Source organism: Nicotiana tomentosiformis, chromosome 8 (assembly GCF_000390325.3).
Source record: "Nicotiana tomentosiformis chromosome 8, ASM39032v3, whole genome shotgun sequence".
NCBI lineage: Eukaryota > Viridiplantae > Streptophyta > Magnoliopsida > Solanales > Solanaceae > Nicotiana > Nicotiana tomentosiformis.
Genome location: NC_090819.1, coordinates 118,657,327 through 118,669,803, shown reverse-complemented (window position 1 = coordinate 118,669,803; position 12,477 = coordinate 118,657,327). Strand labels below are relative to the sequence as shown.

General features: G+C 44.7%; 3 protein-coding genes across 3 annotated transcripts; all 3 read left to right on the top strand.

Moving 5' to 3' along the window:
- Positions 1-1,645: 1,645 nt before the first annotated feature.
- Positions 1,646-3,022, top strand: LOC138898046 (uncharacterized). Its single transcript, XM_070184077.1, has 2 exons — positions 1,646-1,861; positions 2,936-3,022. Exons 1-2 carry the CDS (start codon positions 1,646-1,648, stop codon positions 3,020-3,022), a joined length of 303 nt encoding a protein of 100 aa, XP_070040178.1.
- Positions 3,023-3,501: 479 nt separating this feature from the next.
- Positions 3,502-4,878, top strand: LOC138898045 (uncharacterized). The gene is made up of 2 exons (XM_070184076.1): positions 3,502-3,717; positions 4,792-4,878. Exons 1-2 carry the CDS (start codon positions 3,502-3,504, stop codon positions 4,876-4,878), a joined length of 303 nt encoding a protein of 100 aa, XP_070040177.1.
- Positions 4,879-5,357: 479 nt separating this feature from the next.
- LOC138898044 (uncharacterized) lies at positions 5,358-6,734 on the top strand. The gene is made up of 2 exons (XM_070184075.1): positions 5,358-5,573; positions 6,648-6,734. The coding sequence occupies exons 1-2, from the start codon at positions 5,358-5,360 to the stop codon at positions 6,732-6,734; spliced, it is 303 nt and encodes a 100-aa protein (XP_070040176.1).
- Positions 6,735-12,477: the final 5,743 nt, after the last annotated feature.

The window sequence follows — 12,477 nt, the reverse complement described above, 5'->3', positions numbered from 1 at the left end:
ATTTGGTAAGTCTTATGGAGGGAGTGGCCCAGAATGGTACATTTCTAGTGGTACCAGCTGTCTCACAAGCTGGGAGAGGAGCACAAACTCCCAGTACTCCCGCTCCGGAGTAGATGACTCCCCAGAATTAGGCTCCAGCAGTCCCTCCAGTTGGGGTAGTTTAGCCAGTTGTTGCGGCACAGGCCGGTGATAGGCCCACTATGTCTTCTTTGGCCTTATTGAGACAGGATAAGTTTACTAAGCTCTTTCCAGTTCACTTCAGCGGTACACCTTCTGAGGACCCACAGGATTATCTTGACCGCTGCCATGAGGTGTTACGGAACAAGGGTATAGTTGAGACCAATGGGGTCGATTTTGCTGTATTTCAGATGATGGGTTTCGCCAAGAGGTGGTTGAGAGATTATACATTGACCAGACCAGTTTGATTGCCTGCATTGACCTGGGAATAGTTCTCACGGCTATTTCTAGAAATGTTTCTCCCTATCACATTGAGAGAGGATTACCGCAGGCAATTTGAGCATCTACTACAAGGCAGTATGATTGTTACTCAGTATGAATCCCGTTTTGTGGATTTAGCCCATCATGCTCTCTTTTTATTACCTACTAAGGGAGAAAGAGTGAGGAGATTTATTGAGGGACTCACTCACCCTATCAGTCTTCAAATGGCCACGGAGGTCGGAAGTGAGATTTATTTTCAAGCGGCTGCTAATGTTGCGAGAAGGATCGATATTGTTCTTGCATATGAGAGAGGGATGAGGTTTGATAAGAGGCCTCATTAGTTTGGTGGTTTCAGTGGTGTCTCGTCTGGAGGCAGGGGTAATTTTGGTTGGGGTCATCCTCCCAGACCGTTTCATTCAGCACTTCAGGCATCTTCCGGTGCTTCAGGGAGTCACGGTCCTATTATGCCTTACTCTGGGCAGCCAGCATTTAGTGCACATTCAGCTCCTATCAGTGCACCACCACTCTAGAGTCACTACAACAGTTATTCGGCCCGTTCGGGTCAGCAGTCACAACAGCCGAGGTCCTGTTATACTTGTGGTGATCTGAGGCACATTGTTAGATTCTGCCTTATGTCTCAGGGAAGCATACAGCAACATGGTTCTCGTGCTATGGTTCCAGCACTGGTTGCTTCACCGCTTACTCAGCCAGCTAGTGGTAGGGGTTAGGCAGCTAGAGGTGGAGGTTAGACCGTTAGAGGTGGAGGCCAGCCAGTTAGAGGCTGTCCTAGGGATGCAATTCAGAGTGGTGGGGCCCAACCCCGATTTTATACTTTTCCATCTAGGCCTAAGGCCGAATCGTCCGATGCCGTGATTACATGTATTGTTCCAGTTTGCCATAGAGATGTTTCAATTCTATTTGATCCACGATCTACTTATTCCTATGTGTCCTCTTATTTTGCTTCATATTTGGTGATTCCTCGTGATTCTCTGAGTGCTCCTGTGTGTGTGTCCACTCTGGTTGGAGATTTTATCGTGGTAGATCATGTCTATCATTCGTGTATGGTTACTATTGGGAGTCTTGAGACTAGTATGGATCTTCTACTTCTTGATATGGTAGATTTTGATGTCATCTTGGGAATGGATTGGCTGTCACCTTATCATGCTATATTGGATTGTCATGCCAAATATGACCCCCGGTAACAAATATGACCAGGGGTAGAGGTCGAGGCCGAGGTCGTGCTAGGGACCGAGGCAGAGGCAGAGGTAGAGCTCAGTCTAGAGCTCAAGCAACAACACCTGTTGTAGAACCTCAGGTGGATCTTCAGGAGGAGGTTTCCGTTCAGACTGTTCCAGTTGGACCAGTTCAGGTCCCAGAAGGATTTATAGCTACTCTAGTGCATCAGGACGCTCTAGTCCGTTTGGTAAGTCTTATGGAGGGAGTGGCCCAGAATGGTACATTTCTAGTGGTACCAGCTGTCTCACAAGCTGGGAGAGGAGCACAAACTCCCAGTACTCCCGCTCCGGAATAGATGACTCCCCAGAATTAGGCTCCAGCAGTCCCTCCAGTTGGGGTAGTTTAGCCAGTTGTTGCGGCACAGGCCGGTGATAGGCCCACTATGTCTTCTGAGGCCTTATTGAGACAGGATAAGTTTACTAAGCTCTTTCCAGTTCACTTCAGCGGTACACCTTCTGAGGACCCACAGGATTATCTTGACCGCTGCCATAAGGTGTTGCGGAACAAGGGTATAGTTGAGACCAATGGGGTCGATTTTGCTGTATTTCAGATGATGGGTTTCGCCAAGAGGTGGTTGAGAGATTATACATTGACCAGACCAGTTTGATTGCCTGCATTGACCTGGGAATAGTTCTCACGGCTATTTCTAGAAATGTTTCTCCCTATCACATTGAGAGAGGATTACCGCAGGCAATTTGAGCATCTACTACAAGGCAGTATGATTGTTACTCAGTATGAATCCCGTTTTGTGGATTTAGCCCATCATGCTCTCTTTTTATTACCTACTAAGGGAGAGAGAGTGAGGAGATTTATTGAGGGACTCACTCACCCTATCAGGCTTCAAATGGCCACGGAGGTCGGAAGTGAGATTTATTTTCAAGCGGCTGCTAATGTCGCGAGAAGGATCGATATTGTTCTTGCATATGAGAGAGGGATGAGGTTTGATAAGAGGCCTCATTAGTTTGGTGGTTTCAGTGGTGTCTCGTCTGGAGGCAGGGGTAATTTTGGTTGGGGTCATCCTCCCAGACCGTTTCATTCAGCACTTCAGGCATCTTCCGGTGCTTCAGGGAGTCACGGTCCTATTATGCCTTACTCTGGGCAGCCAGCATTTAGTGCACATTCAGCTCCTATCAGTGCACCACCACTCTAGAGTCACTACAATGGTTATTCGGCCCGTTCGGGTCAGCAGTCACAACAGCCGAGGTCCTATTATACTTGTGGTGATCTGAGGCACATTGTTAGATTCCGCCTCATGTCTCAGGGAAGCATACAACAACATGGTTCTCGTGCTATGGTTCCAGCACTGGTTGCTTCACCGCCTACTCAGCCAGCTAGTGGTAGGGGTTAGGCAGCTAGAGGTGGAGGTTAGACCGTTAGAGGTGGAGGCCAGCCAGTTAGAGGCTGTCCTAGGGATGCAATTCAGAGTGGTGGGGCCCAACCCCGATTTTATACTTTTCCATCTAGGCCTAAGGCCGAATCGTCCGATGCCGTGATTACATGTATTGTTCCAGTTTGCCATAGAGATGTTTCAATTCTATTTGATCCACGATCTACTTATTCCTATGTGTCCTCTTATTTTGCTTCATATTTGGTGATTCCTCGTGATTCTCTGAGTGCTCCTGTGTGTGTGTCCACTCTGGTTGGAGATTTTATCGTGGTAGATCATGTCTATCATTCGTGTATGGTTACTATTGGGAGTCTTGAGACTAGTATGGATCTTCTACTTCTTGATATGGTAGATTTTGATGTCATCTTGGGAATGGATTGGCTGTCACCTTATCATGCTATATTGGATTGTCATGCCAAATATGACCCCCGGTAACAAATATGACCAGGGGTAGAGGTCGAGGCCGAGGTCGTGCTAGGGACCGAGGCAGAGGCAGAGGTAGAGCTCAGTCTAGAGCTCAAGCAACAACACCTATTGTAGAACCTCAGGTGGATCTTCAGGAGGAGGTTTCCGTTCAGACTGTTCCAGTTGGACCAGTTCAGGTCCCAGAAGGATTTATAGCTACTCTAGTGCATCAGGACGCTCTAGTCCGTTTGGTAAGTCTTATGGAGGGAGTGGCCCAGAATGGTACATTTCTAGTGGTACCAGCTGTCTCACAAGCTGGGAGAGGAGCACAAACTCCCAGTACTCCCGCTCCGGAATAGATGACTCCCCAGAATTAGGCTCCAGCAGTCCCTCCAGTTGGGGTAGTTTAGCCAGTTGTTGCGGCACAGGCCGGTGATAGGCCCACTATGTCTTCTGAGGCCTTATTGAGATAGGATAAGTTTACTAAGCTCTTTCCAGTTCACTTCAGCGGTACACCTTCTGAGGACCCACAGGATTATCTTGACCGCTGCCATAAGGTGTTGCGGAACAAGGGTATAGTTGAGACCAATGGGGTCGATTTTGCTGTATTTCAGATGATGGGTTTCGCCAAGAGGTGGTTGAGAGATTATACATTGACCAGACCAGTTTGATTGCCTGCATTGACCTGGGAATAGTTCTCACAGCTATTTCTAGAAATGTTTCTCCCTATCACATTGAGAGAGGATTACCGCAGGCAATTTGAGCATCTACTACAAGGCAGTATGATTGTTACTCAGTATGAATCCCGTTTTGTGGATTTAGCCCATCATGCTCTCTTTTTATTACCTACTAAGGGAGAGAGAGTGAGGAGATTTATTGAGGGTCTCACTCACCCTATCAGGCTTCAAATGGCCACGGAGGTCGGAAGTGAGATTTATTTTCAAGCGGCTGCTAATGTCGCGAGAAGGATCGATATTGTTCTTGCATATGAGAGAGGGATGAGGTTTGATAAGAGGCCTCATTAGTTTGGTGGTTTCAGTGGTGTCTCGTCTGGAGGCAGGGGTAATTTTGGTTGGGGTCATCCTCCCAGACCGTTTCATTCAGCACTTCAGGCATCTTCCGGTGCTTCAGGGAGTCACGGTCCTATTATGCCTTACTCTGGGCAGCCAGCATTTAGTGCACATTCAGCTCCTATCAGTGCACCACCACTCTAGAGTCACTACAATGGTTATTCGGCCCGTTCGGGTCAGCAGTCACAACAGCCGAGGTCCTATTATACTTGTGGTGATCTGAGGCACATTGTTAGATTCCGCCTCATGTCTCAGGGAAGCATACAGCAACATGGTTCTCGTGCTATGGTTCCAGCACTGGTTGCTTCACCGCCTACTCAGCCAGCTAGTGGTAGGGGTTAGGCAGCTAGAGGTGGAGGTTAGACCGTTAGAGGTGGAGGCCAGCCAGTTAGAGGCTGTCCTAGGGATGCAATTCAGAGTGGTGGGGCCCAACCCCGATTTTATACTTTTCCATCTAGGCCTAAGGCCGAATCGTCCGATGCCGTGATTACATGTATTGTTCCAGTTTGCCATAGAGATGTTTCAATTCTATTTGATCCACGATCTACTTATTCCTATGTGTCCTCTTATTTTGCTTCATATTTGGTGATTCCTCGTGATTCTCTGAGTGCTCCTGTGTGTGTGTCCACTCTGGTTGGAGATTTTATCGTGGTAGATCATGTCTATCATTCGTGTATGGTTACTATTGGGAGTCTTGAGACTAGTATGGATCTTCTACTTCTTGATATGGTAGATTTTGATGTCATCTTGGGAATGGATTGGCTGTCACCTTATCATGCTATATTGGATTGTCATGCCAAATATGACCCCCGGTAACAAATATGACCAGGGGTAGAGGTCGAGGCCGAGGTCGTGCTAGGGACCGAGGCAGAGGCAGAGGTAGAGCTCAGTCTAGAGCTCAAGCAACAACACCTGTTGTAGAACCTCAGGTGGATCTTCAGGAGGAGGTTTCCGTTCAGACTGTTCCAGTTGGACCAGTTCAGGTCCCAGAAGGATTTATAGCTACTCTAGTGCATCAGGACGCTCTAGTCCGTTTGGTAAGTCTTATGGAGGGAGTGGCCCAGAATGGTACATTTCTAGTGGTACCAGCTGTCTCACAAGCTGGGAGAGGAGCACAAACTCCCAGTACTCCCGCTCCGGAATAGATGACTCCCCAGAATTAGGCTCCAGCAGTCCCTCCAGTTGGGGTAGTTTAGCCAGTTGTTGCGGCACAGGCCGGTGATAGGCCCACTATGTCTTCTGAGGCCTTATTGAGACAGGATAAGTTTACTAAGCTCTTTCCAGTTCACTTCAGCGGTACACCTTCTGAGGACCCACAGGATTATCTTGACCGCTGCCATAAGGTGTTGCGGAACAAGGGTATAGTTGAGACCAATGGGGTCGATTTTGCTGTATTTCAGATGATGGGTTTCGCCAAGAGGTGGTTGAGAGATTATACATTGACCAGACCAGTTTGATTGCCTGCATTGACCTGGGAATAGTTCTCACGGCTATTTCTAGAAATGTTTCTCCCTATCACATTGAGAGAGGATTACCGCAGGCAATTTGAGCATCTACTACAAGGCAGTATGATTGTTACTCAGTATGAATCCCGTTTTGTGGATTTAGCCCATCATGCTCTCCTTTTATTACCTACTAAGGGAGAGAGAGTGAGGAGATTTATTGAGGCACTCACTCACCCTATCAGGCTTCAGATTGCCACGGAGGCCGGAAGTTAGATTTATTTTTAGGTGGCTGCTAATGTCGCGAAAAGGATCGATATGGTTCTTGCATATGAGAGAGGGATGAGGTTTGATAAGAGGCCTCATTAGTTCAGTGGTTTCAGTGGTGTCTCGTCTGTAGGCAGGGGTAATTTTGGTTGGGGTCATCCTCCCAGACCGTTTCATTCAGCACATCAGGCATCTTCCGGGGCTTCAGGGAGTCACGGTCCTATTATGCCTTACTCTGGACAGCCAGCATTTAGTGCACATTCAGCTCCTATCAGTGCACCACCACTCTAGAGTCACTACAACAGTTATTCGGCCCGTTCGGGTCAGCAGTCACAACAGCCGAGGTCCTGTTATACTTGTGGTGATCTGAGGCACATTGTTAGATTCTGCCTTATGTCTCAGGGAAGCATACAGCAACATGGTTCTCGTGCTATGGTTCCAGCACTGGTTGCTTCACCGCCTACTCAGCCAGCTAGTGGTAGGGGTTAGGCAGCTAGAGGTGGAGGTTAGACCGTTAGAGGTGGAGGCCAGCCAGTTAGAGGCTGTCCTAGGGATGCAATTCAGAGTGGTGGGGCCCAACCCCGATTTTATACTTTTCCATCTAGGCCTAAGGCCGAATCGTCCGATGCCGTGATTACATGTATTGTTCCAGTTTGCCATAGAGATGTTTCAATTCTATTTGATCCACGATCTACTTATTCCTATGTGTCCTCTTATTTTGCTTCATATTTGGTGATTCCTCGTGATTCTCTGAGTGCTCCTGTGTGTGTGTCCACTCTGGTTGGAGATTCTATCGTGGTAGATCATGTCTATCATTGGTGTATGGTTACTATTGGGAGTCTTGAGACTAGTATGGATCTTCTACTTCTTGATATGGTAGATTTTGATGTCATCTTGGGAATGGATTGGCTGTCACCTTATCATGCTATATTGGATTGTCATGCCAAGACGGTGACCCTAGCCATGCTGGGGTTACCTCGATTAGAGTGGAAAAGAACTCTTGGTCATTCTACCAGCAGGGTTATTTCTTATATGAAGGCTCGGCGCATGGTCGAGAAAGAGTGTCTAGCCTGTTTGGCTTATATTCGCGATCCCAGTGCGGATGTTCCTTCTATGAATTCAGTACCAGTTGTTCGTGAATTTCCAGAAGTATTTCCTACAGATTTGCTGGGAATACCACCCGACAGAGATATTGACTTTTGTATTGATTTAGCTCCGGGCACTCAGCCCATTTCTATCCCACCATACCGTATGACCCTGCCATAGTTGAAAGAATTGAAGGAGCAGTTACAAGACTTACTTGATCAGGGATTCATTAGACCCAGTGTCTCGCCCTGGGGTGCACCAGTACTATTTGTATAGAAGAAAGATGGTTCAATGCGAATGTGTATAGATTATCGGCAATTGAACAAGGCTACTATCAAGAACAAGTATCCACTACCAAAAATTGATGACTTATTCGATCATCTTCAGGGTGCCAAGGTGTTTTCAAAGATCGACTTGAGGTTTGGTTACCATCAGTTGAAGATTAGGGCATCTGATGTCCCTAACACAGCTTTTCGGACTCGATATGGGCATTAGGAATTCCTAGTGATGTCATTTGGGTCGACAAATGCCCCAGCAATATTTATGGATTTGATGAATCAGGTGTTCGGACCCTATTTGGATTCTTTTGTGGTTGTATTCATTGATGATATCTTGATTTACTCCACCAGTCGAGAGCAGCATGAGTAGCATCTTCGGAGTGTGCTTCAGACTTTGAAGAATAATCAATTATATGCCAAATTTTCAAAATGTGAATTTTGGTTAGACTCAGTTGCCTTTTTGGGGCATGTTGTATAGGCAAAAGGCATAAAAGTGGATCCTAGGAAGGTTGAGGTTGTTCAAAATTTGCCTTGACCTACTTTAGTTACAGAGATCCGGAGTTTCCTGGGTTTGGCAAGTTATTATCGTCGGTTCGTAGAAGGGTTTTCATCTATAGCAAGGCCATTGACCAAACTGACCCAGAAAGGTGTCCCATTCGGCTGGTCAGATGAGTGTGAGTTGAGCTTTCAGAAGCTCAAAACTGCTTTGACTACGGCGCCAGTGTTGGTATTACCCACAGGTTCAGGATCTTATACTGTGTATTGTGATGCATCTCGCATTGGGCTTGGTGCAGTATTGATGCAAGATGGCAGGGTGATTGCATATGCGTCGCAGCAGTTGAAAGTTCACGAGAAGAATTATCCTGTTCATGACTTAGAATTGGCAGCCATTGTCCATGCTTTGAAGATTTGGAGGCATTACCTTTACGGTGTCTCGTGTGAGGTATTTACTGATCACTATAGCCTTTAGTATCTGTTCAAACAAAAAGATCTCAATTTGAGGCAGAGAAGATGGTTAGAGTTGTTGAAAGATTATGATATCACTATTTTGTATCACCCCGGAAAGGCCAATGTGGTGGCTGATGCTTTGAGTAGAAAGGCTGTGAGTGTGGGCAGTCTTGCGTATATTCCGGTTGGTGAGAGGCTGTTAGCTGCAGATGTTCAGATTTTGGCTATTCAGTTCATGAGGTTAGATATTTCAGAGCCAAGTCGTGTTTTAGCTTGCACAGTCGCTCAGTCTTCTTTATATGAGCGCATCAGAGAGAGACAGTATGATGATCCTCATTTACTTGTCCTTAAGGACACGGTGCGACATGGTGATGCCAAACAGGTTGTTGTGGGGGAATATGGAATTCTGCGAATGCAGGGTCGTATTTGTGTGCCTAATGTGGATGGGCTTCGTGAATTAATTCTTGAAAGGCACACAGTTCCAGGTATTCTATTCATCCAGGTGCCGCCAAAATGTATCAAGATTTGCGGCAACATTATTGGTGGAGGAGAATGAAGAAGGATATAGTTGCATTTGTAGCTCGATGCCTGAATTGTCAGCAAGTTAAGTACGAGTATCAGAGACCTGGTGGTTTGCTTCAGAAGTTAGAAATTCCTGAGTGGAAGTGGGAGCGTATCACTATGGATATATTTGTTGGGCTTCCACGGACTCAGAGAAAATTCGACGCAGTTTGGGTCATTGTGGACAGGTTGACCAAGTCATCACATTTTATTCCAGTGGCAGTTACCTATTCTTCAGAGCGGTTAGCTGAAATTTACGTTCGTGAGATTGTCCGCCTTCACGGTGTGCCCGTGTCTATTATTTCAGATCGAGATACGCAGTTTAACTCACACTTTTGGAGGACTGTACAATGTGAGTTAGGCACGCGGGTTGAGTTGAGTATAACATTTCATCCACAGACAGACAGACAGTCAGAACGCACTATTCAGATATTGGAAGATATGCTTTGCGCCCGTGTTATAAACGTTGGAGGTTCTTGGGACCAGTACTTGCCACTTGCTGAGTTTGCTTATAATAATAGCTACAAGTCGAGCATTCAGATGGCTCCATATGAGGCATTATACGAAAGGTGATGCTGTTTGCCAGTTGACTGGTTTGAACCGGGAGAGGCTCGGTTGTTGGGTACCGATTTGGTACAGGATGCCTTGGACAAAGTCAAAGTTATTCAGGATCGACTTCGCACAACTCAATCTAGGGAAAAGAGTTATGTCGACCATAAACTTCGTGATATTGCATTCATGGTTAGAGAAAGAATATAGCTCCGGGTTTCACCTATGAAATGTGTAATGAGGTTCGGAAAGAAGGGCAAGTTGAGCCCTAGGTATATTGGACCCTTCGAAATTCTTGAAAGGGTGGGTGAAATAGCCTACAAGCTTGCACTTCGACCTAGTTTATCAGCAGTTCATCCGGTGTTCCATGTGTCTATGCTCCGAAAATATCATGGTGATCCGTCCCATATGTTAGATTTCAGCTCAGTTCAATTGGACAAGGATTTGACTTATGGGGAGGAGCCGGTAGCTATTCTAGCCCGGCAGGTCCGACAGTTGAGGTCTAAGAGTTATGCTTCAGTTCAGGTATAATGGAGAGGTTAGCCAGTAGAAGCATCTACCTGGGAGTTCGAGTCGGACATGCAGAGTAAATATCTACACCTTTTCACCAGCTCAGGTACTTTTTCTAATTCCGTTCGAGGAGGAACGTTTGTTTTAAAGGTGAAGAATATGATGACCCAAAAGGGTCATCTTTAAATTTAATAATTAATTCTGTATTCTAAGACCTCGAAAAGCACTATTTATCATTCTTCGACTTGCGTGCGTAGTCCGTATATTTTTCGAAAAGTTTTTATGTGAAAAATGAATTAAAATGTGAAATAGAGCCTTAAAACTCAACTGAGTTGACTTTGGTCAACATTTTGAGAAAACGTACCCGAATAAGTGTTTTGACAGTTCCGGTAGGTGCGTATCATGATTTGGGACTTGGCGTATTCCCAAAATTTAATTTGGAGGTCCCTAGCTCAAGTTATGACCATTTAACGGAAACTAGTAATTTAAAGGTTAAAGATTTCCTAAAATTTGACCACGGATTTGACTTTTTGATATCGGGGTCGAAATCCAGTTCCAGAAAATAGAATAGCTCCGTTATGTCATTTATGACTTGTGTGCCAAATTTGAAGTCATTCCGGGTTCATTTAACATGTTTCGACACAAGTTTTGTAAATTAAAAAGTTTGAAACTCAAAAGTTCGAATCGAGGTGTGAATTGTAATTTTGATGTTATTTGATGTGATTTGAGACCTCAAGTAAGTCTGTGTTATGTTAAGGACTTGTTGGTATAATTGGACGAGGTCCCGAGGGGCTCGGGTGAGTTTCGAATGAGTTTCAGACCATTTTTGTAAAAATTGCAGGTTTGGTTCTGGTATGTCGCACATGGACAACTTTGGCTGCAGGTGTGAGGTCGCTTCTGTGGCTGAGAGACCATAAATGCAAGGTCTCGCTTCTGCGGCTTCCTTCGCGCTTCTCTGTAGTCGCATCTGCGACGTGAAGGTCCGCAGATGCGGTCCTCTGTTGGGCAGCATTGCTCCACAAATGCGAGCTTTGTCTCGCACATGGGAGGCCGCATGTGCGAAAATATAGCCCGGAGATGCGAAAAATGCTGGGCAGAATACATAAAATCGGGTTTTAGCCATTTTTATTCATTTTTGAGTTTTGAGTCTCGAATTTAGGCGATTCCAAGGGGATTTTTCACGACTTTGAATTGGGTAAATGTTCTATAACCAAAAGTGATTATATTTCATAAATTCATGTCTATATTCATCATTTATTTCGGATTTAGATTGAAGAAATTGGAATTTTTGTAAAACTTTCCAAAAATGAAAAATTTAGATTTGAAGGTCTATTTGACATCGTAATTGGATAATTTTTGTATGGTTGGACTCGTATCGTAATGTGTATTCGGATTTCATAAGTTTTTTCGAGATTCGATACGTGGGCCCCACTGTTGAATGTTTAGATGAATTTCGGATTTTAATACAGAAAATTAGTAAATTCATATGGAATTAATTCTTACGATTTGTATTGAATATATTGAATTGTTTATGACTAGATTTGAGGATTTCAAACACTAATTCGCGAGGCAAGGGCGTTTTGAAAACTTGAAATTTGTTTGCAAAGCGAGGTAAATGTCGTGGTTAACCTTGACTTGAGGTAATAGAACCCTTAAATTATTTGTTATGTGAGATGTATGTGTATGACGTATAGGCAAGGTGACGAGTGTCTATACGTCGTCAAATTAATTGTTTGTATAATTACTTGAAAAATCATAAATCATTTTAAATCCTGAATTAATTATTATATTAATTGTTTCACTCATATTCCTTGTCAAATATTAATTCTTGAATTCTTGCAATAATTGTCACATGCGTATTTGATCATTATTCGTTTAATTATTGATGAATATTTTGGAAGGTGAAGTCGGTATTTTGGTATTGAATTGATTGATAAGTGTATATCCTCACACTTAAATACTCTTTCGAATTTATATTATTATTTTCATGGTAAGGAAGAGTGTAAAAGCATGAAGGGTGTTGCCGTGCCATTTGTGAGTGTAAAAGCACGAAGGGTGTTGTCGTGCCATTAGTGAGTGTAAAAGCACGAAGGGTGTTGCCGTGCCATTTGTGAGTGTAAAAGCACGAAGGGTGTTGTCGTGCCATTAGTGAGTGTAAAAGTACGAAGGGTATTGCCGTGCCATTTGTGAGTGTAAAAGCACAAAGGGTGATGCCGTGTCAAATGAGAGTAAAAGCACGAAGGGTGATGCCGTGCCATTTTCATATTATCATTTGCTCATTTTATTGTTGATAAATTAAT